At 54.2% G+C, this 26,883-nt stretch overlaps 2 protein-coding genes across 5 annotated transcripts in view; one reads left to right on the forward strand and one right to left on the reverse strand.

Moving 5' to 3' along the window:
• Positions 1 to 6,505, reverse strand: part of LOC149310281 (all-trans retinoic acid-induced differentiation factor-like) — a 44,042-nt gene extending 37,537 nt beyond the window's left edge. Inside the window, exon 1 of the mRNA XM_089528365.1 lies at positions 6,237 to 6,505. Coding sequence (XP_089384491.1) covers positions 6,237 to 6,505 — 269 coding nt within the window. The remainder of the gene's footprint in view (positions 1 to 6,236) is intronic.
• Positions 6,506 to 8,051: 1,546 nt separating this feature from the next.
• SLC5A6 (solute carrier family 5 member 6) lies at positions 8,052 to 26,829 on the forward strand. 4 transcript variants are annotated; one of them, XM_089528635.1, is made up of 16 exons: positions 8,052 to 8,302; positions 11,761 to 12,341; positions 14,142 to 14,207; positions 15,453 to 15,504; positions 15,757 to 15,824; positions 16,044 to 16,198; positions 17,680 to 17,820; positions 17,960 to 18,089; positions 18,444 to 18,532; positions 18,627 to 18,739; positions 18,911 to 18,978; positions 19,555 to 19,641; positions 19,904 to 20,076; positions 22,500 to 22,603; positions 23,069 to 23,190; positions 25,706 to 26,829. In XM_089528635.1, the coding sequence occupies exons 2-16, from the start codon at positions 12,000 to 12,002 to the stop codon at positions 25,880 to 25,882; spliced, it is 1,887 nt and encodes a 628-aa protein (XP_089384761.1). In that variant the 5' UTR covers positions 8,052 to 8,302; positions 11,761 to 11,999; the 3' UTR covers positions 25,883 to 26,829. The 4 variants fall into 4 exon arrangements, with proteins under 4 accessions (XP_089384761.1, XP_089384762.1, XP_089384763.1 ...); XM_089528636.1 differs by lacking the exon at positions 19,555 to 19,641; XM_089528637.1 differs by lacking the exon at positions 25,706 to 26,829 and having other exon boundaries at positions 22,500 to 22,587; positions 23,069 to 23,184.
• Positions 26,830 to 26,883: the final 54 nt, after the last annotated feature.

Here is a 26,883-nt window from a genome sequence, read left to right on the forward strand (position 1 = left end):
CAACATCGGGTGAAGGGCATTAAGTCCCCCATATTGCCCTTCGGTTAGACGGTCCAAAACTGCTTTGCTCTTGGGATGGAATCCCTCAAGTAAATCACTGAAAAACTCTGTCTCCCTCTCCTCGGGGGAAAGAGCTACCTTTGCCAGCAAAACCTTTTTGGCAATGTATGCCTCTGGATCCTCATTTGTTTTTTGCTTTAGACTATGGTACAGATTCCTGACACCTTCTCTTGGCCACAATAGGTTCAAGATTTCTCCCATGCAAGAGTACATATCTCTGGACACAAGGTCCCTAAACATTACTGCTGCTTCTAGCATATCTCTGTGTGCAGGAGACATGCATAATCTGGCTAGCTGTGTTAAATGGAAGCCTGTGGCAGATGGGAGGCTGTTTGCTGCCCGAAGCATCCATGTGAGGCTGGTCTCTTGATTCAGGGGGCCCAACAATTCTGCCGTCACACAAGCTTCTGTGATGGGGAAAAGGGATGGTTCTTGCTTAGAGGCTATTTCCAATTTCTGGATCCTAGCTGCCAGAGGGGAATTTTCCTCTCTGAGGAAGTTGACTTGGGCTACCAATTCTCTAATTTCCTTCTCCATTTTAGTGGTGGGGTCCTTGGGATCTGGGACCTGCCTTTTCTTTTCTCTGGAGGATCGTCCTCCAAGGCTGTTGCAAAATTGCAAAGTGTCCTCTGTGTGGTGGGCTAAGGGTTTAGACCCAATTTTAGCCCAAATTGGTGGGGACCTTAAGAGGTTTCTCCACTGCAGAGCTTGGGTTAAAACCACTTGCTCAAAACTGCAAGACCCTTAAGGGGCATCTTGCTATTTTCCTCCCCTTTTTGCTAAGGGAGAAGTTCAAAGTCAGGCAACCTCTAGGGTTCTGACTTTTTGGGTACTATGCTATTCTACGGATGGTATGTCTATGTTGAATCCTAGGCTGGGAGAGGTTATGGAACCGGGGCCTCTTTTCCTACCTAAACCTGGTGCAACTCTCTGTCCTACAGTGAGCTGCTGTCCTGGGATCCTCCCTGAGGACTCCACAGAACTCCTAAATGTAACTCTGGGTCAGGGACGCCGCCCAATTCACGCGAGGGCCCGGCGCTGCTGCAGCGAGCGACTTAAGGGTTGTCCTCCGTTTAGACCCGGTCAGAAGTCAGTTCAGCCCTGCCTCACTTTCACTGGGGAGTTCGGACGCTGTAGCTCCACTCCGGCGTGGCCTGGCTAACAACCCAAACTTTGGCCCCCAGCTAGACTCCTGCCTGAGTTTTCCTTCCCTGGGACCTCCCTGAAGCTCCCACAAATGGCACTCCTTGGAGCTGCCTTTCCCTCCCTTGACCCCGGGCTTTAGGCTTCCAGACCAGGACGTCTCCCTCCTTTGCCTACCTCACCCGTTCAAGGGGGATTTGTGACTGTGATTTTTGGGTTATGTTTTATGGGACCTTTATTCTCTGGCTTTGTTTTGGGATAACACAATGGAAAGGGATCTGTCTGTTCCCAACGCACAATACTGTAGCTTTAGTGGTGACAGGCTGAGGTTAAAACCAATGCAGCCAGATGGGGTGTCCCTTAAAAGGCACACCAAAAAGAAAGCTCTGGGTTTTAAAACCACTTAGCTGGATGGGCTGTGACCTTTAAGAGGTACACACCTGGGGGAAGCTAGGAGTTAAGACCCACTGGCTTCAAAACAAACATGCCAAGACCTTAAAGGTTCCTTGGCTCACCATTTTAAAACAGGCTCTTCCATGTGAGGGATGCCTCAACCTGGAGGTTTGCCTTGGGACTCCTTTTTGCACTGCAGCCAAAATGCCTGGATTTGGCTGTAGTGGTTCCTTGCACCAACTTTTAACTGTAAGCTTGGGTTCTGGAGTGGGAAAGTTTTCAGGATGCCTGGCCAGGGTGTCCCTAGTAACTTTTTCCAAACCACGGATAGAGAAAACAAAAATAGGGCGTCGGGAGCCTACTCCGACAAACACGCCCAGGGGTGACTGGGGCCCACCACTGGATGGCGTACCAGAGCCAATGAGCAGAACATCCAGCCAAAGCCAGAAATGGGATCAGCCAACCCAAGATAGCCCTTTTGCCCTTATGGCCAAGCGCACAAGAACACATACACACACCTCCCTTTTTATTCCTGTCTGCAGCGGCCTGTTTGGAATCCCTGTTCTCTCTACGTTCCGAGATCTAGACAGCCCAAGTGATCAGTTTGGAAAGTCTAGATTTCGGGGGAGAGTTCTATGCCCGCATTCTCCACCAAATTGTACCCAAGGGTCCGTTTAGGGGAATTTTATTATTATTGTTATTAGCTCAAATATTGCAAGAGGGGGGCTGGCTACAAGAGCCCACCGAGATCGTCTCCTGATATGTATACGGAGTAGACCAGGGGATCCCACTAAATAGAGCTGAGACAGACTTTTAGAATTAATAACCAATTTATTTATAAGGGGAAAAACACATACGATTCACTAGCATACACACACACATACAAGGCTCAGGAAAAGCATAGGTTAGCATGAAATAGGATTTTAGGCATCACTGGGGTGATACGTACCAGAATGTAGACTCCCTCCAGGAATCCAAATGGAATATGATGAGGATGGCATGAGGCTCAGCCATGGAATGACTGGCCAGGAATCAGGGGCCAGGAGCCAGGAGCCAGGACAGGGTTCAAGGGGACAGAGCTTCCCCCTGAAGTCCAGACTGGCCCAGTGAACAAGCAAATCTGGGAGTATTTATAGGCAAAATCTTGCTTCTGGCAAAGGTGCTTGATGGTGAGAACAAAGGTGTTGAATTACTTGCTTTTCACCTGGATGTCCCTGTCTGATTGTCTTAGTGGTCTTAAGCTGCTCGGACAACAGACCCTGGGGAGGGGGCAAGAGCCTCAGGCAAGGCAAACATTTGCTCTTCCTGGTCATATGATAATCCTCTTATGTGACTCTCTAGATATGATGATGTGGGTACCCCTCAGGGGTGTGGTACATGTCCTTGTGCCTTGCTGGCAATGGTGGACAGAGTTCATCTAGGGGTCATTAAGGGTTATCATTTATACCAAAATTTATATGAAGCAGCATGGGTAACACTGCAGGGTGACCCTATGAATATCTTTTGGGAGACGCTGGCCATAGAGTTGCCCTGGAGGACCTGGGGGTTCCTAGAGAAGACAGTCATCTGGGCCTTTGCAGGTCCTGCAGGGTGACCCTATGAATATCTTTTGGGAGACGTTGGCCAGAGAGTTGCCCTGGAGGACCTGGGGGTTCCTAGAGAAGACAGTCATCTGGGCCTTTGCAGGTCCTGCAGGGTGACCCTATGAATATCTTTTGGGAGACGCTGGCCATAGAGTTGCCCTGGAGGACCTGGGGGTTCCTAGAGAAGACAGTCATCTGGGCCTTTGTAGGTCCTGCAGGGTGACCCTATGAATATCTTCTGGGAGACGCTGGCCATAGAGTTGCCCTGGAGGACCTGGGGGTTCCTAGAGAAGACAGTCATCTGGGCCTTTGCAGGTTCTGCAGGGTGACCCTATGAATATCTTCTGGGAGACGCTGGCCATAGAGTTGCCCTGGAGGACCTGGGGGTTCCTAGAGAAGACACTCATCTGGGCCTTTGTAGGTCCTGCAGGGTGACCCTATGAATATCTTTTGGGAGACGCTGGCCATAGAGTTGCCCTGGAGGACCTGGGGGTTCCTAGAGAAGACACTCATCTGGGCCTTTGCAGGTCCTGCAGGGTGACCCTATGAATATCTTTTCGAAGATGCTGGCCATAGAGTTGCCCTGGAGGACCTGGGGGTTTCTAGAGAAGACACTCATCTGGGCCTTTGCAGGTCCTGCAGGGTGACCCTATGAATATCTTCTGGGAGACGTTGGCCATAGAGTTGCCCTGGAGGACCTGGGGGTTCCTAGAGAAGACACTCATCTGGGCCTTTGTAGGTCCTGCAGGGTGACCCTATGAATATCTTCTGGGAGACGCTGGCCAGAGAGTTGCCCTGGAGGACCTGTGGGTTTCTAGAGAAGACACCCATCTGGGCCTTTGTATGTCCTGCAGGGTGACCCTATGAATATCTTCTGGGAGACGTTGGCCAGAGAGTTGCCCTGGAGGACCTGGGGGTTCCTAGAGAACACACTCATCTGGGCCTTTGCAGGTCCTGCAGGGTGACCCTATGAATATCTTTTCGGAGATGCTGGCCATAGAGTTGCCCTGGAGGACCTGGGGGTTTCTAGAGAAGACACTCATCTGGGCCTTTGCAGGTCCTGCAGGGTGACCCTATGAATATCTTCTGGGAGACGTTGGCCATAGAGTTGCCCTGGAGGACCTGGGGGTTCCTAGAGAAGACAGTCATCTGGGCCTTTGCAGGTCCTGCAGGGTGACCCTATGAATATCTTTTGGGAGACGCTGGCCATAGAGTTGCCCTGGAGGACCTGCGGGTTCCTAGAGAAGACAGTCATCTGGGCCTTTGTAGGTCCTGCAGGGTGACCCTATGAATATCTTCTGGGAGACGCTGGCCATAGAGTTGCCCTGGAGGACCTGGGGGTTCCTAGAGAAGACAGTCATCTGGGCCTTTGCAGGTTCTGCAGGGTGACCCTATGAATATCTTCTGGGAGACGCTGGCCATAGAGTTGCCCTGGAGGACCTGGGGGTTCCTAGAGAAGACACTCATCTGGGCCTTTGTAGGTCCTGCAGGGTGACCCTATGAATATCTTCTGGGAGACGCTGGCCATAGAGTTGCCCTGGAGGACCTGGGGGTTCCTAGAGAAGACACTCATCTGGGCCTTTGCAGGTCCTGCAGGGTGACCCTATGAATATCTTTTGGGAGACGCTGGCCATAGAGTTGCCCTGGAGGACCTGGGGGTTCCTAGAGAAGACACTCATCTGGGCCTTTGTGTCCTGTAGGGTGACCCTATGAATATCTTTTGGGAGACGCTGGCCATAGAGTTGCCCTGGAGGACCTGGGGGTTCCTAGAGAAGACACTCATCTGGGCCTTTGTAGGTCCTGCAGGGTGACCCTATGAATATCTTCTGGGAGACGCTGGCCATAGAGTTGCCCTGGAGGAACTGGGGGTTCCTAGCGAAGACACTTATCTGGGCCTTTGCAGGTCCTGCAGGGTGACCCTATGAATATCTTCTGGGAGACGCTGGCCATAGAGTTGCCCTGGAGGACCTGGGGGTTCCTAGAGAAGACACTCATCTGGGCCTTTGCAGGTCCTGCAGGGTGACCCTATGAATATCTTTTGGGAGACGCTGGCCATAGAGTTGCCCTGGAGGACCTGGGGGTTCCTAGAGAAGACAGTCATCTGGGCCTTTGTATGTCCTGCAAGGTGACCCTATGAATATCTTTTGGGAGACGCTGGCCATAGAGTTGCCCTGGAGGACCTGGGGGTTCCTAGAGAAGACAGTCATCTGGGCCTTTGCAGGTCCTGCAGGGTGACCCTATGAATGTCTTCTGGGAGACGTTGGACATAGAGTTGCCCTGGAGGACCTGGGGGTTCCTAGAGAAGACACTCATCTGGGCCTTTGTAGGTCCTGCAGGGTGACCCTATGAATATCTTCTGGGAGACGTTGGACATAGAGTTGCCCTGGAGGACCTGGGGGTTCCTAGAGAAGACACTCATCTGGGCCTTTGTAGGTCCTGCAGGGTGACCCTATGAATATCTTCTGGGAGACGCTGGCCATAGAGTTGCCCTGGAGGACCTGGGGGTTCCTAGAGAAGACACTCATCTGGGCCTTTGTAGGTCCTGCAGGGTGACCCTATGAATGTCTTCTGGGAGACGTTGGACATAGAGTTGCCCTGGAGGACCTGGGGGTTCCTAGAGAAGACACTCATCTGGGCCTTTGCAGGTCCTGCAGGGTGACCCTATGGATATCTTCTGGGAGACGCTGGCCATAGAGTTGCCCTGGAGGATCTGGGGGTTCCTAGAGAAGACACTCATCTGGGCCTTTGCAGGTCCTGCAGGGTGACCCTATGAATATCTTCTGGGAGACGTTGGCCATAGAGTTGCCCTGGAGGACCTGGGGGTTCCTAGAGAAGACACTCATCTGGGCCTTTGCAGGTCCTGCAGGGTGACCCTATGAATATCTTTTGGGAGACGCTGGCCATAGAGTTGCCCTGGAGGACCTGGGGGTTCCTAGAGGGGCGTTCCCTCAGGTAAACAGAGTGGTGGGGCTTGCTATTGGCCTTTCCCCACCTCATCCAGGGCCTCTGTCTCCCCGGCGAAGGTGGAGGGAGCCACCGAGGGGCGGCGAGACTCACCCCACCATCACCGCCGCCTGTCCTTCGAGGCAGCAGCGTCCCCTCAGCGCCGCTCCCGGCCCCCGTCCTGCGCAGAAGGCGGCTACCGCAGAGCCCTTCCTCGCCGGACCCGCGCAGCACTCGCCCTCGCAGAGCCATGAGGAGGCCCTCTCCCTCTCCGGCCCTCCGCTGCCCAGGGCTCCCGGCGAGGCCCCAGCGAGGAAGGCGGCCAGGAAGGCGAGGAGCCTCGAAGGGGCTCCGGAGGAGAAAGGCCAGCTGGGCGCAGCCATTTTGGTCCTCACGTGAACCGTCACGTGGCGCTGCGCGGCACGCCCCTATTCGTCACGCGGTCGCCATGGGAGCCGAGCTAGTGCCGTCCTCGCTCACTTGCCGCCATCTAGCGGCGTCTGCTGGAAAGACAGCCTTTTATCCCCGAAGAGATAGAATCGTAGAGTTGGAAGAGACGGCAAGAAGGGCCCTGATCCAGTCCAGCCCCCTTTATTCTGCCATGCAGGAACTCTCAATCAAAGCATCCCCACTGACAGATGGCCATCCAGCCTCTGCTTAAAGGTCTCCAAGGAAGGAGACTAGAAGCTACACTAGAAAGCCCTTGCCCTCCAAAAAGAGGACAGCAAGCGGAGGGCCTTTTCTACTCTCCACAATTACAGGGTTTCCTTAGTTAACAAAGTCAATGCATTTGGGAAACTCTGGTACCAGAGGCAGAAATAAGAAGGGAAGCGGCGGAAGAGATTCCTGCACCACAAAAAAGAGGAGCAGCTTGAACATCTTTCATAGAATGCTAGAGCGGGAGGAGACCCAAGAAGGGCCCTGATCCGCTGCGACTCCTCTGCCATGCAGGAACTCTCTACCAAAGCACTCTGGCAGATGGCCATCCAGACTCTCTTCAAAGGCTTCCCACCAAAATCTCCAAGGAAGGAAAGAGCGTCCCTCCCAAGGCTGAGCTGGACTCTCTTTTCCTGGAGCTTGAATCCATTGCTCCATTGTCTCCTATTCTCTGGAGCAGCGGAAAACAGTCTTGCTCCATCCTCAGCGTGACAGCCCTTATCCTTCTCTTCTGCCCTGATCAGGCTTCATGGGGTCCTGGCCCTTCCCCATTCTGCCCCCCCTCCTTTCTCAGCCTCCTTCTTATCCCAGGTGAGGCCTGACCCAGGCAGGATAGAGTGCCCTGTCACTTCCCTTGGCCTAGGCCAGGGCTTCTCAACCTTTTTTAGGAGGTGACCCTTCAATACAGCCCCTCATGCTGCGAAAGGGTCCTTGGAGCGCAGGCTGAGAAGGGCAACTCCTGGCCATAGACTGGCGCTGGAGGAGCAACAAATGCCCAGCGAAGTGTCCTCTCGGGATATTCCTAGAGAAGCCACAGTCATGGACTCTGTGGCTAACCACATGATCCCCACAGAACTCGGTTGAAAGAGGCGACTGGGGAGGCCGGGCCAGGAGAGCCCTGCGGGGGCGCCCGCCAGGCCCTTCCCCTCGGTCTCCCCGGGGGCCCTTGACTCGGATCCCGCTCTCCCAGCTCGGCGCCGCCTTCAGACGCCAGAAGCAAGCCTTCTTCGAGGGAAAGACGGAGCCCTCGGCGCCATTTCCAAGGGTGACCTTTGACCCCACCGCAGCGCGCCTCCTCCCCGTTTTGATTGGCTGCCGGCCCCTACGTCATCGGCCGCCATTTCCAAGGAGGACCTTTACGCCTCCCTGCAACTCGCTCCCGCCCTCCCCGCTCTGATTGGCTGCCGGTCTCCTACGTCATCAGACGGCGCCTGGCTGCCTGCCCTTGGCATGTCAGAGGCAGAGCGAAGCTCTAGCAGGAGCAGACGCCGCCGCCGGCCCTTTGGTCAGGAGTGGAGGTCTGCACATGCTCAGGGGCACCTTTCCCGCTTCCCCGCCCTCTCTCTGGCTGGCAGTCCAACGGGGCGGCTCTCCTTCCCTTCCATCCTTTAACCGGTCCCCTCTCTGGGGGAGAGACTCGAACCCAGCACCCAGCACCCCACCCTCCGCCGGAGAAGGGACCCTCAGAGCCTCTGCCCTCCCCTCCCTGGGCCAGCCCCGAGGAGCCCAGCCCATTGGAGCAGGTGGGGCAGGACGAGACCTTGAGGTCGCAGGGTTGGGGGTCCAACTGGCCCTTGCCCGGCCCCTCTCTGCCCGGGGGAGGCTCCCTGGTTGGGGGGCCTGTGGAGCGGCTTGTGGGGCGTCCCTTGTGGCCAGACATCTGGCGAGGGGGCGATGGAGAGGATGGGAGCAGCCCCAGAATTAGGGGTTGAGCCCCCCTCAGCTGTCATTATTCTTGGGGAGAGCCCCCCCCCCGAGTCGGAAGAGGGAGAAGCCACTAGCCAGCCAAACCCCCTCCCATGACCCTTGTCCTGGGAAGCCCCAGAGAGCCTTGCTCCCCCTGTCTGCCCTCCCATGGTTTGAGGGGGTCATGGGTCTCCAGGGCTTGAGGGGCTGTGTGTGGGGCGGCCAAGCCTGTGCCCAAACCCCACTGGGCTGAGCCACTGGCCTTCCTCCTTGTGGCCAATTTTTTTTGGGGGGGTGTATGTGGAGGGCATGAGGGCAGCCCCAGATCTGGTGGGAGAAAGAGTTTGTGCCCCCATTGTTCCTGGGGGAGAGGAGATCCCTCACTCAGCCCTGGAAGCCCCCCTGGGGAAGGGGGAGGGGGCATCCAATTAACAAAACCCATCTCTTCTTTCCTCCCCTCCTGGGGGGTGTTGTGGCTGCCCCACAAGAGGCCCAAAGTAGCCCCTTGAGATGTGGGGGGGGGGGGAGGCTGCAGTGGCGCTTAAAGTGGGGGAGGGCTCCTTAATGCAGATGTGCCGAATCCTCCCTCCCTCCTGCAACATCTGGAAGAGGGGAGCCCTTTTTCCAGCTCAAGACCCACAGGATGGGGGACACATTTCCCAGAAGGGGGTGCGACTGGAACACGGGTGGGGGGCACTTGTGGGGTGAAGGAGGGGAGAGAGTTTGCTTCTTTCCTTCTTTCTTTCTTTCTTTCTTTCTTTCTTTCCTTCCCTCCCCACCAGCTCCTGAGAGCTTTCCCCTGTGGACTTCTGAGCCCAGGCAAGTCTTGGGCAATCCAAGGCCCGCTCCCTCCGCCTTCCCTCCTGTGCCCCTTAATCCCAGGAACTATGCACTGCTGTGTTCCTTGGCATGCACACACGCACACACATATCCCTCCTCCACAGTGCCACCCCCTCCATAAAAAGCCACTTTGGCTGTCCCTGTGCCTGGGTTGCAGACAGGAGCCCCTGATGGGAGAGAGGACATTTCCCCTTCTCCTGGCCAGTTCTCTGCTTGGTCACCCCCCTCTGGGCAAGGGACGGAGGAGTGGGCTTCTGGCCTTCTGGCTGCCTGGGGGCCAAAGAGCTCTGGAGGAGAGGCCTGTCCTCTTGTGTGCTTTGCAAGCCCTTGGAGCCAGGCTGCCTTTGCTGAGCAGCTGCCTCTCAGGTCTGCAGAGCATGGAGCAGTTTGGGTGGACTCAGAATTCTGTGTTTCACAGAGACCCAGCCCTCACTGCTCCCTTCCCTCTTACTTCCCTCCTTGTGGCCTCTTGGGGTGGAAGACATGTGCCCTTCCAGGTGTTGCTGGACTCCTCCTCCCATCATCCCTCAACATCACCTGTGAGGCTTGTGGGTGCTGGGAACTGCAGCTGGGCATCAGCTGGGCAACTGCACTGTGTCAGTTGTGTTTTGGGTAATCTTCCTGCAACCGAAGCCTGCCTCAGTTTTCCCAGTACTGGGGGGGGCACCTCACCCTCTGCCCGCCCCGCTTGGATAATGCATCCTCACTCCTTGGATCCTTAGGTGCTTATTTTCTCAGCTGTGCTTGGAGGAGAGCCTGCAAAGGGAGCAGAATAACAGAGGCTGACTGACTTTGGCACTTCCTTCTGAACACAAGTCCACCCTGAGGGTCTCCCCCCATCTGCCAGGGCTTCTTTTTTTTGGCTTTGCATGCCAAGGGGTGGGTGGGGGGAGGATGGTGGGCTTCATGGTCCTTCTGCAGCCTGGGGTCCCGAGTCCTGGAGGGCAGCCTGGCATCTCCACAGCCTCCGAGCCCTGGCCAGGCCTTGTCCCCAGAAACAGGCTTGTTTTGGGATTGCCACTCCTGCCAGCTTTGTAGACTTTGTAGAGTGAGCTGAGCCCACTGCCTGCCTACCTGTCCTGGTTCCTTTCTTTGCAAAAAGATGTTGTGGTTTCTGTGTGGCTCAGCTTTCCTTGTCTGACCCAGGTTAAACAGAGGCTAGATGTCCATTTGTCGGGGGTGCTTTGATTCTGTGTTCCTGCATGTCAGAATAGGGTTAGTCTGGATGACCCTTGGGCTCTCTTCCAACTCTATGAGCTGGGCCTTCAAGAGAGGAGGATGGGGGACTGGGCCAGTTTTGAAGATGTTACCTAGTGGTTGGAGCAAGCAGACACAGGCCTTCCCTGTCTCGCCCTAGTTTTTCTCCTTAGCTTGTAAGTGGGTAAACAGAGGCTCGATGGCCATCTGTCAAGATACTTTGACTGAGAGTTCTTGCATGGCAGAATGGGATTGAACTAGATGGGCCTTGGGGTCCCTTCCAACTCTATCAGTCTATGGTGGGGAATTCTACCCATGGACTCCAGGTGGGGGGACAAGCCCTCCCCCCATGATTGAACAAACAGACAGACAGAGGGAATGCCTTGGATATGAAAAATGAACTGTTGGGGCAGACATCTCCCCGAGAGCTAGCTTTCTGTGTGCAGGGAAGTGGCTAGTTTAGTCTGACTGATGTTCAAGGGCCTTCCAACAGGTGAGCGCCTACCTGGTGTCTGGAGGGGTGCAGCCCCTGGCACAGGACAGCTTGTGTCAATAAGAAAGTGCCAATATGCTTGCCAGTGAGAGTGTGTGGGGGGGAGTCTTTGCAGGCCCCTTCCTCCCTCCCTTCTGTAACCACTAGGTAACATGCTCTGCATCCAAAACCAGGCAGTCCATAGCAGTCCAGTCTATCTGTCCCTTTAGCCATTGGTGGGAGTGGGGCATGTGAGGCCTCTCCTCCGGCGCCTGTCCTCCTGGTTGTTGCTCTAGGGCAAACACTAGCCCAGTCAGGTCAGCCAAGGGGGAGACGCGGCTCTCGAGGCTGGAAGGATCCTGTGGTGGTGCCACCACCTGCTGATCCGCCTGAGCGGCGCTGCTGCTCTTGGGCCGCTAGCGCTGTGTGCTTTGGCCTGGGTTCTAATTCACCCAACAGGGAGCCTCCTAGCCTGTCCTGGCTCCCTCCACTTGCTCGCCTTCTGCGTGGCCTGGGTGGGGTTGGCCCTCATTTTCAAACCTCTGCATTTGAGAGCCAGAAGCACTCTTGGCCAGAAGGAGTTATGGTGGGTGGCCACCACCCACCCTTCCTGGGTCCCTGCCAGCACTTGCTGGGCCAGGGAGACTTTCCCAGCTGCTTCCTTGCGACTGAGGCAAGTTGCGCCCAAGGAAAGGTTGGTAGGCAGCTCTCAAGAGGCCAGAGGGAATGTCCATCCCTGGATTGCCTTCTGCTGCTCATCTACCCCTCTCTTTCTGTCTCTTCCAGATCGTGGCCATGGCAGCCTCAGCAGAGTCCTGGATGTGGAGAGCCATCTTGGTTCTCCGGGCATGAGCTGCCTCCTGCCTTGGCAGCAACAGAGAATGACTGAGCTGCCTGGTGCCACCGTGGAATTCAGCTCGGCTATCCTGCCGGGCATGGACATTCCCCCAGGGATGTTTAGGAGCCAATAACTGGCACATCCAGCAGGTGCTTTGCTGGGCAGTAGGAGCCACAGTGGCCACAGTATGCCATCTACAGGGAAGTTTGGGGTAGTGGACTATGCCATTTTTGTGCTGCTGCTGGTCTTCTCAGCGGGCATTGGGCTTTTCCATGCACTCAGCGGGGGGAAGCAGCGCACAGTCCAGGAGTTCCTGCTGGCCAACCGCAGCATGGGCTTCCTGCCTGTGGCCCTGTCCTTGCTGGCCACCTTCCAGTCGGCTGTGGCCATCCTGGGTGTTCCCGCAGAGATCTACCGCTTTGGGACCGAATACTGGTTCCTGGGCTGCTCCTACTTCCTGGGGCTCCTCATCCCAGCCCACGTCTTCATCCCTGTTTTCTACCGCTTGCGCCTGACCAGCACCTATGAGGTGAGTGGCACCATTTGTGGGAGAGTGGGGCAGGGCAGAGGTGAGCTGCCACGGGAGCAGGTTCTGGAATTACCCCACATCGGGTCAGACAGGTTTCCTGCTGTCTTTGTGCTCTGCCTTCTGGCACTTGGAGTACATCTGCACTACACTATTATTATTATTATTATTATTATTATTATTATTAACCTTTATTTATAAAGCGCTGTAAATTTACACAGCGCTGTACATGCAGTCTTTTTAATTGGACGGTTCCCTGCCCTCGGGCTTGCAATCTAAAAAGACACGACTCAAAGGGAGCGGTGGTGGGGAAGGGGCCTCTCTAGTAGGATAATACATATAAAATACATAGCAATACAGGAAATGATTCAATAAAACAGACAACAAAAGAACATCAAATAGCACCCCTGTGGCACCTTATCCCATGCTGGGTTTTGTAGTTTGAGGAGAAGGGAGGGACACTCCCTTGAGAAGCACAGCTCCAAAGCTGTCTTATGTGGCAGAGTGGCATTTCCCCACATTTTGCCAGGGATCAGAAACAGATCTGTGTCGTGTCATTCTTTGGTGTTTCTTTCTGTCCTGTGGGCCAGTACCCACTTGATGGCCTGTGGATCAGAACCAGTCCACAGAATACAACTTTGGGCAGCATTTTCCTAGATGACTGTGTGTAGTTCATTCCCCAATACAACTCAGCAGAACAGCTCCAGTCCTGCACAAACCTCCTTGCCTGACCAGAGGGCACAGACTCTCTTTCTGAGCCTCAGTGTCTCCCACTTGTAAAATGAGTCCTTGTGTTGAATTCTGCTGGTGCAGTTTGCTGTTTTGTAAAGCCACCAGTTTCAAGTAATCCCCACCGTGATGTTCCTCACTTGCAAATATAAGTGTTGATGGAGCTAGGCTTTGCTGAAGCATTTTCTGAGTTCCCTGTTGGACACCCCCCCCCACCCCCCCGTACTGCAGTCTCCCAACTGGAGGTTTTTAACTGGCCCGCTGGCAAGTCAGTGCCATGCTTTGCATCTGGCTCTGCCTGGTGCCTGTTATTTTGCCCTTGGCTCTGCTTGGTGGTCTTCAACGCTCTGGTTTTCAATGCTGTGCTTGAAATCTGCCTGCTCTGGCCACTGAAAGTAGGGGAGGGGGGCATGGAAGTCTCTCCTTGCACAATTGCTCTGGAACAGAGGTGTTTTTAAAAGAATGGCATATGCTTCTTTGGAATAAAACTTGCACAGCTTTGCAATAAAACCAGCACAAGGCCTTTTGGGCAAAAGTCAGGGTCTGAATAAATGCAAAGCCATACTTTCTCTTTCTGTCTTGCATGGCAGTCTGGAGTGCAGCAGGATAGCCATGTTTGTGTACCCACATAAATGTGGCTGTCCTGCTGCACTCCATGCTGCCTCGCAAGAGAGCTGGGTAAAGTATGGCATTGCATTTATTCAGACCCTGAGCGCAGGCAAGATGGTGCCCTCTGCATGCTCTGGCTCAACACAAGAACACTGGAGAGGAGGAGTCCCTGGGGCAGCACTATAGGGCAGGGCATTCCCTCACCCCACTGCTCTGTGGCCTCATCTCATGGGATTCATTAGCTGCCCCAATTGAGTCTTCCTGCTTGCCTCAGTCACAGGATGGCTGTGGATCCCCGTGGCTGTCTGTCCTTTTACCCCACCTGGGTCATAGTTTCCCTCCTCTGAATGGGGAGCCCTGGCTGGGAGTCCCAAGCACTGGGTTCTTGGCCTTACTGCTTGTCAAACCCCCTTCCCTACTGCCCCCACCTCTCTCACCCCTTCTCTTTCTCCCTCCCCCTGGCAGTACCTGGAGCTGCGATTCAACAAAGCTGTGAGGGTCTGTGGAACAGCCACCTTCATCTTCCAGATGGTGAGTCCACATCTTCCCTCGCCCTCCCTCTGTGTCTGTATTTTGGAGAGGGATGGGGGCATCATATTCATCCCCTTTTCCACCTCTGCTTCAGGTCTCTGGTCCCTTGCTTTCTGGGCCAGCAGCCCCATCCCATCAGAGGCCACCAAACACCTCTGGGGAAGGACCAGGGAATATGCCCAGGAAACGGGACCTTCGCTCTCTCTGCCTCCCCAGTTCATGTTTCCTCTCTTCATTCCCCTGAACCCTTCTTTTTCTCCAACTCAAGATACTTGAGTCGCCCTCACCTAGTTCCACTTTCTGTCTCCTCCTAAGCTACCATGCTGCCCCCTCACCAGCACCATTTAGTCCAGCAAGGGGCTTGGATTGTAGCTCCCAGCAGAGTCAGTGGTGAAGTATGATGGGAGTTACAGTCCAGCAGCACTTGGGGATGGGTTGTGACAGGATCTCCACCCGTGACGGAGGACTCTTTTTGTCCTCCTCAGCCTTTCTGAAGCTCCCTCCCCAACTCGCTCACCTCTCTGCCTTCATAGAATCATAGAGTTGGAAGAGACCACAAGGGCCATTCAGTCCAGCCCTATTCTGCCATGCAGGAACTCTCAATCAAAGCATCCCCGACAGATGGCCATCCAGCCTCTCTTTAAAAATCTCCAAAGAAGGAGACTCTACCAAAATATCTGATGGAGTGTGTTCCACTATTGGACAGCCCTTACTGTCAGGAAGTTCCTCCAAATGTTGAGCTGGAATCTCTTTTCTTGTAGCTTGCATCCGTTCTTTCATGTCCAACTCTGGAGCAGCAGAAAACAAGCTTGCTCCATCCTCAAAATTACACCCTTTCAATTATTTAAACAGTGCTGTCATATCACCTCTTAACCTTCAGTAGGGCAAAGGCCTGGATTCAAATTCCTCAAGGCCTTGACGTCCCATGCCTCCACTGGGGTGTTGCCATAGACTAAGTCACTCTCTCACAGCTTAACCTACCTCACAGGGCTCTTGTGAGGAAAGAAAGTAAGGGAGATCTTCAGCGGTGGAAAAATGGGTGTTTTAGAAAAGTGCCAGACTGTAATAATAAAAGCAACTGAAGTTCCAGCTCTTTAAGGGAGGAAATCAGCTTGAGAGGGTTCTGTGGCCCTTGTGGGGTAGACGATGACCCACTGCCCCCCTTTCCCTGGAGGCTCCTTCCAGCCATGTGGGGAGCTGGTGAGTGAGGTCCACTCAGTTGCAGGACTGCCTTTCTCCCCACAGGTGGTGTACATGGGGGTGGTCCTCTATGCCCCTGCGCTGGCGCTCAATGCAGGTGAGTCAGGGGCCCTGATCCTGAAGGCCCTGGAGGGGCCAGGTGCCCACCCTCTTCCTGACATTGCAAGTGGAGGGACACCCTTTGCTGCCTTCTCTGCTGCGAAACCCACAAGCAACTGGGTTAAGGAGGGGAACACTGGGCGGGGAGAGTAGGTGAGGGTCTCCCTCAGCCGCAGTCCTGCTGGGGGGGCACTCAGTCCCCCACCCCCACATAGCATTTCTTGAGGGGATTTTCCTTTCTTGGCTGCAGTGACAAACTTTGACCTCTGGGTATCTGTCCTGACCATCGGCCTGGTCTGCACCCTCTACACCACCCTGGTGAGTCTGCTAGGTCCTGCTGTGGGTTTGGCGTGGGGCTGGGGGCTGGCAGGCTCAGACCCTCCCCCAGGGTCCTTCCTCTGCCCATCCTGGAGGACTGGAGGGTGGAGCAGCCCCCTGGGCACAGAGGCCTCTCCTGCCCTCACTGCCCCCTATGAGCCCCTCTGCCCCCCTAAACTGACTGTGTTTACCCCATGCCTCCTGCTTCCCCCCCTGCAGGGCGGCCTCAGGGCTGTGATCTGGACGGATGTGTTCCAGACCTTCGTCATGTTCGCGGGGCAGGTGGCTGTGATTGTAGTGGGCACCATCAAGGTGGGCGGCATGGGCCGCGTCTGGCGTTTGGCATCTGAGCAGGGCAGAGTGTCGGGGATTGAGTAAGTGGGGTCTGGCAGTTGGACGGAGGGGGTCTCTTCCCTCCTGTGTGGACTGAGTGCCCCTCAGATGGGGTGCCCCCTCTGTACTCTGGGCAGTGAGAAGGGAGGGAGAAGCAAGTGCCTGTGCACACACCCACCATTTGCCTGCTCTGTGCCTCTCCAATTCTAATTTATTTATAAGTTCCAATATTTATATCCTGCTCCTTATTGTAAGATCTCTTCTGTTACCCTGCAGTGTAAAGAAATTAAACAAGGAGTGCCTTAGGGAGATGGTTAGGTTTATCCTGGAAAGAGAAGGTTAAGAAGCAAACATAGAATCACAGAATCCCAAGGGGCAATCCAGCCGCCTTCTGCCATGCAGGAAGACACCGTCCAGGCCCTCCCTGTGACAATGGTCATCCAGCCTCTGTTTAAAGGAGACTCCACTACAAGGCTGCATATTTCCACTGCTGAACAGCTCTTACTATTAGGAAGTTCTTCCTAATGTTGAGGCGTAATCTCTTTTCCTGTAGTTTGAATCCATTGCTCTGTGTTTGAGTTTCTGGAGCAGGCTCGGGTTTGTGTCCTCTCTGGTTCAATATATATATTCCCTTCAAATCTTTAAAGTAAGGAATTCAAGCTACAGGAGACCTAAACGTTAGGAAGAACAGTAGCATATGCTGCCTGGGATATTGGCGGAGTCTCCTTTGGAGGCTTTTTTAAGCAGGGCTTGGATGGTGTCGTCCTGCATGTAGACAAAAGGAGGTTGGAATGGATGGCCCTAGAGGGTCCCTTCCAACTCTAGGATTCTATCATTTTAAAACAATTCCAGATGAAAGCCATAAACAATTTAAACAAGGTAAAAAACAGTGTGGTGTAGTGGTTTGAGCACTGGGCTATCACTTGGAGACTAGGGTTCAAGTTCCAGCTCAGCCATGAAACCCACTGTCTGACCTTGAGCAAGTCACACTTTCGCAGCCTCAGAGGAAGGTAAACCAAACCCCCATCTGAACAATCTTGCCAAGAAATCCCCATGATAGGTTCACCTTAGGTTTGTGATAAGTTGGAAATGACTTGAAGGCACATGACACATGTGCAAAAACAAAATTAAACAAAAACAAATTAAACAGTGGTTAAAACAGCTTAGAATGCTACAAAAAGTTAAAACCTTGTACATTTTGAATTGAATTTGTCCCCAGGGGCCTTAGTAAAAAGCCATAGTTTGACTTGTCACCAGAAAGAAACCAGTGTTGGTGCCAGGCAGACCTCAGATGGGAGGGCATTCCACCATTGGGTTGCCACAGCCAAGAGGGCCCTCTTCTATGCACTCCCACTTCATATTGCTCCCTCTGGTGGGGCACAGAGGATGCGCCTCTGATAAATGTATATCGACTTGCTCAGGTGGCCACTTGTAGGGAGAGGTCTCCTTTGATCACTGAGGTCCCAGGCTGTTTCTGTCCCACATCACCACATATTATTTTTCTTCTCTCCTTCCTTTGTAGCCTGAATCCGGACCCTTACGAGCGACACACCTTCTGGACGCTGGCCTTTGGGGGCGTCTTCATGATGCTTTCGCTCTACGGGGTGAACCAAGCACAGGTCCAGCGGTACCTGAGTTCCCGCTCGGAGCAGCAGGCTGTGCTGTGAGTCCTATGGGGCTGGGCTGGGCTGGGCTGGGAGGCATGCATGCAGGGCAGGATGGGGTGCATGTGTCTGTGTGCATGTGCGTATGATGCTCTCCCGGCTCAGGGCCCCTGAGGCTTTCCCCCTTGACCCCCGCAGCTCCTGCTATGCCGTCTTCCCCTGCCAGCAGATCGTCCTCTGCCTCAGCTGCCTGACTGGCCTGGTCATGTTCGCCTACTACCAGGAGCACCATCTCTCAGAGGCGCAGCGCAAGGCCTCCCCGGACCAGGTTGGCCCCTTTTTTCTGACACCAGCAGCCCTAGTGCAGCCCTGTGGTGCTGGCTCCCCCTCCTCACTTGTACCTAGCAGGTCCACACTCATGCGTGCCACCTCATGCACACACATGCAGGGCAGGGAAGGGCAGGGCAGGGCACACAATGTGGGCTGACCAGTTTTGCCTGAGCTATCAGCTGAGGGAGAAGGTGGGCACTCCTGGACCTCCCCACTGGCTGCCACCCACCCCATCTGCTGCTGTTGTCCATCCTGCGTGCCCCCCACCAGCTCTCAGTCAACCACCAAAGGGGGTGCCCTCTTGTCCCTGTCCAAATCCCAGCACTGACTGTCCTCCCCTGGCTCCATACAGATGGTCCTCTACTTCGTGATGGATGTCCTGGAGGAGGTGCCTGGTCTTCCAGGTCTCTTTGTGGCCTGCCTCTTCAGCGGCTCCTTGAGGTGAGCGTCCCAGCTGCCCTGCTTTCTTGGCTGCCCGCCAGGTCTCATGCCCTGTCTCTGCTCTGCCGCTGACTCTCCACTCCCCTCCTGGCAGCACCATCTCCTCTGCCTTCAACTCCTTGGCAACAGTGACCATGGAGGACCTAATCCGCCCCTACGTGGGCAGTATCCCGGAGGGACGTGCCACCCTCTACTCCAAACTACTAGGTGCGTAGAGCCTCTTGGGGGTCAGAGGGGGTTGGGGGGACAGAGGAGGGGTCCAGTGCAGCCCCACCCCACCCTCAATCTGCAGAGAGTGGGAGGCAGTGGCTCTCCATCCTGGCTCTGGGTTCGGAGCCTCCCTTCCTCTTCCTGATCCTAGCTCTGCTTTGCCCCCAGCTCTGGGCTATGGCCTCCTCTGCCTGGGCATGGCCTACATCTCCTCCATGATGGGCCCCGTGCTGCAGGTAAGGTGGCCAGAGTGGCCACAAAGAAAAAGGTGGGCATAAGGGTGTGGATCAGCCAGCTGGAGAGGCATTTCTTCATTTTTCGAAAAGAAACTCATGGATTAGGTTCTGAGTGCAAGAGGCCCTCCTCCTCTGAAGTTGTGTAAATAAGGGAGGAATTAGGAGTTTATGCAGTGGGAGTAGAAGGGCCAAAAGAAGACCTTGCCCCCCTCTGGGCTTAGTGGCTCCCCTCCACACACACGCAATGGGAATTACACATTGAATTATCCACTAACCTGTGGAACGTGCACAAGTGTCACTTTGCTGCTGTTTCAGCAGGGCTGCTCTAGTGGAGACTTGCAGCTGGATTGAGGCCACAATGCTTCAAATGTGTCTTAAATGGCATCCATGGGGAGGGAGGTGTCGAGGAAGCCATGGGGGGATTTAGGCTCCCCTCCCAAGCTCCATCCTGACACATGGGCAGTCCTGGGGCTTGGGCTGGCCTCCTAATGTCCAGTCCTCTCCTGCCTTCTGGACATTTTGGGAGCCTTCAAATATGGAGACCCTCCTATGATCCCTTCCCCCTTCCTCTCTTAGGCTGCCATCAGCATTTTTGGGATGGTCGGGGGTCCGCTCCTGGGGCTCTTCTGCCTTGGCATGTTCTTTCCTTGTGCCAACTCTGCGGTAGGTGCTGCTGCAACCTTGCACCCCACACCCACCCCAAGTTCTTGGATCCACTTTCATGACCCCACCCTCAGCTCCCTTCCCAAAATGAGGGGTGGGATAAAATTTAAGCAGAGGTTGGCACTCTTTCTTTCCTGTCATCCACGAGAGCGAGGGTGGCATTGCCAAGGGATGCTGGGGGAGAGAGGAGTAAGTCTTAGAGGTGCACAGCATGGATCAGGGCCCCTCATTCTCTCTCCTTTTTCCTTCTCCTTCCCTTCAGGGTGCTGTGACTGGCTTGGCTGCTGGGCTGGCCATGGCGTTTTGGGTGGGCATTGGGGGCATTGTTGCCAACATGCAGACCCCACACCCCAAGCCCAGCGCCCCCCCGTTTGATGGGAACCTGACGACGGCTGTCATGACAACACTGCTGACATCGACAACAGCCCCAGAGAGGTAAAAGGTGTGGGGTGTGGGTGCGCCTCCCAGTAGCCCCCAAAGGAAGGGACTGGCAGTGGGGTTGGGGCTGAGGGTGTTTGCACCTCTGGAGTTGTCTTGCTGGAGGGATGTGCTGTGGCCCTCTGAGAGAGAAGGCAGCCGGTACATTTGCAGAATCATGTAATGGAAGGAGAAGAGGGGGGTGGCTGCAGTTTGGGGGGGGGTCTGGGGTAACTGGGGGTGGGAGGGGGCTGGGGGGGCTTTGCTGCATGGCCTCCAGGAAAGCCTTGCATTCCCTCCCTTTGGGATGCCTGTTTGTGGACCCCCACACCCCTAGGACACACTTTTCCCCATGGCCCTCCTCTTCTGTGGGCAAGTCGCTGCAGCCGTTTGTTTAACCAGATTGAGGCAGCTGGAGCGGGATCCTGGCCTTTCTCCCCATGGACTTTGAGCGCCTTCTCCCCAGCCCTGGCCAGGCCTTGGGCGGCTTTTGCAATCAGGCTGGCCTTGGCCCTGAGCGTACTCTCAGCTTCCTGCCTCCTGGAGTTGCCTCCGGATATTTGGGGAGTCTCCTCTGGCTCCGTCCCCAGCTCAATGCCTCCAAAATAATATTTTGATCAACTTTCTCCTGAAACAGTTTATTTATTAAAATCTACTTATTAAAAAAAATTACATGTTGTTTGTATCAGAGGATCTTAGAGCATCATACAACAAAATCAGTTTAGTTTCAAATGGTAAGAATAATTGTTTGTTGTTGTTGCAGTTTGCCTTCAAGGCAATTCTGACTTACAGTGACCCTAAGGCGACACCACCTCAACATTAGGAGGAACTTCCTGAGAGTAAGGGCTGTTCGACAGTGGAACAAACTCCTTCCTCGGAGTGTAGTGGAGTCTCCTTCTTTGGAGGTCTTTAAGCAGAGGCTAGATGGCCATCTGTCAGGGATGCTTTGATTGAGAGTTCCTGCATGGCAGAATGGGGTTGGACTGGATGGCCCTTGCGGTCTCTTCCAACTCTATGATTCTATCATAGGGGTTTCTTGGCAAGATTTCAGAGGAGGTTTTCATTGCCTTCCCCTGAGGATGAGAGCATCTGACTTGCCAAAGGTCACCCAGTGGGTTTCATGGACAAGCTGGGAGTCCAGTACACCAAACTATCCAAGAACAATTGTAAAGCAAATTAAACCACTTGGAATCATAGAATTGGAAGAGACCCCAAGAAGGGCCCTGACCCCATTTTGCCATGCAGGAACCCTCAATCAAAGCACCCCAAACAGATGGCCCTCCAAAGAAGGAGACTCCACCACAATCTTCGAGGAAGGAGTGTGTTACTGTCAAGAAGTTCCTCCTAATGTTCAGGTGGAATCTCTTTTCCTGTAGCTTGCATCCATTGTTCCGGGTTCTAGTCTTTGGAGCAGCAGAAAACAAGCTTGCTCCCTCCTCAATGTGACATCCCTTCAAATACTTAAACAGAGCTATCATATCTCTTAACTTTCTCTTCTCCAGGCTGAAAATACTCCGCTCCCTCAGTCTCTTCTCATAGGGCTTCATGGATTCCAGACCCTTCGTTGTTTTAGTTGCCCTCCTTTGGACACATGGCTCCAGTTTCTCAACATCCTTTTTGAATTGTGGTGCCCAAAATGGACACAGTTCTGGACATAAAACTTAAGGCAATTTAAAACTAGTAAGAATAGTAGCAATATAGAACCATTATGGAGGGGCCAATTGGACAAAGTTTTATTGAGGGGAGGAGAAGAGTAAGTCTCCCCAGAAGCAGAGATAAGCTGTGAGGCATGCTGAGGAGCTCACCAGCCTGAAGACCTTTGTAGATGGTGGTTTATGTTTTAAAGCAAGGAACGGATCAAAATCAGCCTTCCTTCAGCGAAGTTGTGGTTGGAGGCTATGGTCAGGATAACAAACGGTGAATGTAAAACCAGGGTTAGAGGAGCAGCAAAGCAGAACAACATGGTGAAACATTCCCCACATGCTGACCTTTGGCAAAGCCTGCCGACCGTCCTGGTCAGCTGATGGGAATGGCAAGGGGAGCCCTGCACCTGGGTCAACCCCATAGATCCTTCTAATCTGGGGATGGAGTTGTGTGGCCTTTGTCTGGATGTTTTTGGATTCATGCTCCCAGCATTCCTCCGCATTGGGCATACACTGGCCAGGGGCTGCTGGGAGGGCCAGTCCAGGGACACCTTGAGGGCCATGTGAGTCCTACTAAATTGAAGGAGACTCAAAGGACTTCTGTATGGAGTCCTCGACTCTTGGTGTCTGGTCTAGCCCAGTCTTGCCAACATTTCTCCTCCAACTGTCCCACCGAGAAGGCTGCGTCTCCTGCAAGTCACAGGGGAGGAGGAGGTGTGAATGCTGGGACCCTCCTTGGAAGTGGAGGTGGGAGGGACGCGAATGGCTGCCAACTTGCTCTCTTTGTGGCCCCTCTAGGCTCACGGGGCTGCGGAAGTTCTACAACCTCTCGTACTTATGGTACAGCGCCCACAACTCCACCACCGTCATCCTCGTGGGGCTCCTGGTCAGTCTGCTCACCGGTGCGTATGTGGGGCACCTGAGGGTTGGGGGGAATGGGATCCCCCAAAGCCCCCAGATTAGGAAATCCTATGTGTGTGAGCGTAAAAGAGAGAGACCCTGGGGGCTGCCACAACCTGGACTGACTCCCGGGTGGTTTGAATCACCTCCTTCATTGGAGGGTGGGGAGCCTGCCTGGTTCAACTTCAGCACTTTTGTCTCAGTTTTCTATGAAATACTGTGTGTGTGAAAACGTAATCAAACCAAGGGGGTGGGGGGCAGCCTGGAAAGCCAGGGGAGCTGTGTTTCCCAGCCTGGTCTCCTGGTGTTCTGAGGTTGACTTTGGGCAAAGGTGACCATGCCTGACTGTGGGTGCCTGGCTTCTGATGCGGCCAAGCAGGGTTGACCTCAGAGCAGTGTCCTAGCTATCCGAATTCATCTCTTCTCCTCCTTCTCTCACGCCACTGCCGTCTCTTTTGGTCCCTCAGGCCCCATGCGGGGGGAGGATGTGAACCCCCACACCATCTTCCCAGTCCTGCCCCGCCTGCTGTTCTGCCTGCCTGCAAAGTACCACAAGAAGCTGCGCTGCGGCGTCCGAGACCCTGCGGAGGTGAGGCCTTAGAGATGTGTGTCCGTGTGTGTGTGTCCTGGGATTGACACTACCCATGTTCTAGAGAGCCCCCATTTCCCCCTGAAACAAAGGGGGAATGTGGGCAGGAAGGGTGGAGGTCACTCTCCTGTTGCACCCACATGCAATCCTGTGCCATGTTGCGGGGGTCTCAAGGAGTGGTAGGGACCCCTCTAAATGGCTTCCTACGTTCTCTGGAGTCCCCTTCCTGAAAGAATCATGGAAAGGGGAAGATGCTCTCCTTCCAGACTGTCGCATCTCTTTGCTCAGCTGCATGTCAGAGTGGCCTCATGGTTGGAGCATTGGACCAAGGTTCTAATCTCTCCCTTGGCCAGGGAAACTCACTTGATGCCCTTGCACAAATCACACGCTTTCAGCCTCAGAGGAAGGCAGTGGTGGCAAACCCCCCTCTCAAGAAATCTTGCCAAGACAACTCTGTGAGAGGTTTGCTTAAGGGTCATCATAAATTGGAAGCTGAGGGATTGGGTTCAGTTTCCAAGAAGGTCTTGAGCGTTTGGGATGGTATGGCTGGGAGGGGGGCACAAGGCCAAGGGCTGGCACCAAGCATATTATCTTAGCTGTGTTATTTTAAAACAGTGCAGAATAATACGCTGTGTTTTGAAATAACAGAGAACATTGTGTCTCGCACGCAGTCTGGCCGTTGCTGCACCCAGCGCCCCAAAGAAGAAAGTCTTGAAGCGGAGCGAGAACTCCTTTGCTTGACTCTGTAGGTGGTGCTGAATGGGGGGGGTGGGGGGGAAGGAATTTTAACCCCCCTGCAGCCCCCCCTCCATGCTAGGGCAGCTTCCTTCCCTCTTTCCCTCTTCATGGAGGGGAGAGGGAGAGGACCTTCCCCATACTTTCTTGTTGATGAGGGGTCCAAACACCAGGGATCCCCCCCTCCGGCCAGGGTGGTCTCAGTGGAGGGGTTTCCCCTACAGTACACCCCCCTTAAGCCAGATTGGGGAATCCCCAGGGATCCCTTCTCCTGTTGCAGAATCTGGTGCATCGTCTTGCATAGGTATGGGGAAAGATTTGGTTCTGGAGCTTAAAGGATGGAGAAATGGGGAAGAGCTGACCTTAGAATCATAGAGCTGGAAGAGATTCCAAGGGCCACCCAGTCCAACCCCCCTTCTGCCATGCAGGAACTCTCAATCAAAGCATCCCCAACAGATGGCCATGCAGCCTCTGCTTAAAGACCTCCAAAGAAGGAGACTCCACCAAAACATCCATTGAGGAAATGTGTTCCACTGTCAAACAGCCCTTACTGTCTGGAAGTTCTTCCTAAAAATTAGGGGGGAATCTCTTTTCTTGTCGCTTGCATCCATTGCTCCATTGTGTCCTTTTCTCTGGAGCAGCAGAAAACAAGCTTGCTCCCTCCTCAATGTGACACCTCTTCAAATACTTAATCAGGGCTCTCATATTGGGGGGAATCCAGTGGGGAAAACGGCAGAGAGGGCAGCCAGAGGTGACATTTGGAAAGCCACTATTATTCTTAGTCTTATCACTAGCGTTATTTCTTCCACCACAATTGGTATTTCTACTGCTATAAACTTCGTATCTCACCTTTCCCCCAAAACTGAAGGTCGTCAGATAACCAATAAAAACAAATGCAGTAGAGCTGCATTTAACATACACAAGGTTAATCTTAAAAAGAGATTAAAGTGTTCAGGGCAATAAAAACAATTTAAAACGCTGTTGTTGCAAATTGCCGCCCAGTTGGCTGCGAAGTGTGGCGTCCCTCCAAAGCGCCCCCCACCGCTGCCCTGCTTGTTGTTGTTGTGTGCCTTCAAGTTGTTTCCGACTCATGGCAACCCTAAGGCAAACCTATCATGGGGTTTTCATGCCAAGTTTCTTCAGAAGGGCTTTGCCCCTGCCATCTTCCGAGGCTGAGAGTGTGTGACTTATCAAGAGTCACCCCAATGGATTTAAATGGCCAAGCCAGCATTTGAACCCTTGTCTCCAGAGCCATAGTCCGGCACTCAAACTACTACACCATGATGGCTCCCAATGCCCCTCGCTTTATCAAGCGTTGCCGTCTTTTCTGATGAGTTCACTCTTCCCATGACTCCTTAAAGCACATGAATAAAACATGCAGCTTAATGGTATGTTTAAAGGAATGATTAAAAACAGTAAGAAGCACAGTTTAAAACACTAGCACTCCCTGTTAAAAGCCCGTTCTTTGGAAACATGCCTGTGAGAATAAAAAAAGCTCCTTCCCTGCCAACAGAAGGACAAAGAGGGGAGGCCAGTTAAAGCCAGTTGGACTTTGCGGACCTTGAGGTCTCTCCCAGCTCCATGATTCTAAGCCTCCCTTGGCAGGGAGTCCCACAGGAGGCCCTGTCTCACGTCCCACCAGACTTCTGCCATGAAGACAGTGGACTGAGTAGGGGTCCCAAATTCCAAAGATTCAGTCTGTGGGACAGCTTGAACTTGAGCCCTACAGAGCTAGCTTTGTGTGGCGATGGTCCGGGGACCTCTGACCTTTTCTTTTTAGGATGGGAGCTGCCCATTGCCCCCCTCCTTGGCCGCGGAGAAGACCAGCAACGGGATGCTGAACGGACTGCCGGAGGGGCTGCCCCCCGGGGTTGACCCCGAGGAAGAGGAGCCAGAGGAGGGCTTTGTCCGAGAAGACGGGGCCCATGCCTACGTCCTGCGGGAGACATCCCTCTGAGACAGACAGATGGATGGACGGATGGATGGATGGAGGAAACAGGCGGAAGTGGGAAGCTCATAGGGGTCTCCCCCTGATCTGGGAAGAAGGCACCCAGCGATCCTGAGCCAAAGGAGTGTTCCTGGACCCTCCTTCAGGCCCTTCCCTGCTCATACAGCTCTGCCCAGGGCCAGCTTCTGCCAAACAGCGTCTGTTGGGAGAAGGGCCCTGGGGCCCTGTCCTGACTCTGGAGCACCCCCCTCTCTGGGGTCGATGCTGCTCCTTTTACCGTATTGTGAATGTGCCAATCTCTGGGGAGGGGTACAGTTCTCTCCCCCCCTCCGGAAACACCAAGCACAAGAGGCCATGGCGGGGCACTGCCCTGCCTCTGGCCCACCCATCTCAGGTGTTGGGGAGGGGGACACCAAAGATGAAGCCATGTGGGGACCCTGCAGTGGGGTCACCCTGCCGCTCTTGCACCCCCTCCTCAGGAGGCACCCTCATTCCCCCCTACAACCTCCACCCCCCAATACTTCTGCCCTTCTTTCTTCTGGACAGTTCCAGCTGGTGATTGGGGCACAGAGTCCAGCCCACCCCCTGCCCCACTGGCCAGGCCCCTTCACAGACCCCCCCCCCTTCCAATGGGGGCCATTCTGAGGGCAGGCAGCCATCTCTGGTTCCAAAGCTGGGGGCTGGGATCTTTGTGGGGTAAATAGTCCCCCCTTCCAGGCAGCCCTTCTCATCCAGATCTGATCCCTCTGGCTTGGAGGGCACTTGTTTGGGGGCCTGGGCAAAATGTTTTGTCTCAGCCCCCCATGGTCTTTTTTGCCTCATTGTCTCTGTTTTTGCATTCTGCGTTCTGTGTTTGCGAGAAGAAGGCGTTCTATTTTCCTGGTCCTTGTTTCTTGTCTTTCTGACGCTCAGCAGCTGGTTTTTGCTGCTGTCAGTAAAAACGGTTCCCTCTGGTGCTCCATGCTTTTGTGTCTGTCTCTGGCGGTGACTCTGTGTGTGTGTGTGTGTGT

Source organism: Sceloporus occidentalis, unplaced genomic scaffold, assembly GCF_023333645.1.
Source record: "Sceloporus occidentalis isolate IW3139 unplaced genomic scaffold, rSceOcc1.0.p SCAF_6, whole genome shotgun sequence".
NCBI lineage: Eukaryota > Metazoa > Chordata > Lepidosauria > Squamata > Phrynosomatidae > Sceloporus > Sceloporus occidentalis.

Coding starts and splice junctions, on each gene's coding strand:
- SLC5A6 (XM_089528635.1), top strand. CDS start 12,000: ATGCCATCTACAGGGAAGTTTGGGGTAGTGGACTATGCCATTTTTGTG. Junction 15,505..15,756: donor TGCGCTGGCGCTCAATGCAG/GTGAGTCAGGGG, acceptor TCTTGGCTGCAG/TGACAAACTTTGACCTCTGG. Junction 18,979..19,554: donor TGATGGGCCCCGTGCTGCAG/GTAAGGTGGCCA, acceptor TTCCTCTCTTAG/GCTGCCATCAGCATTTTTGG.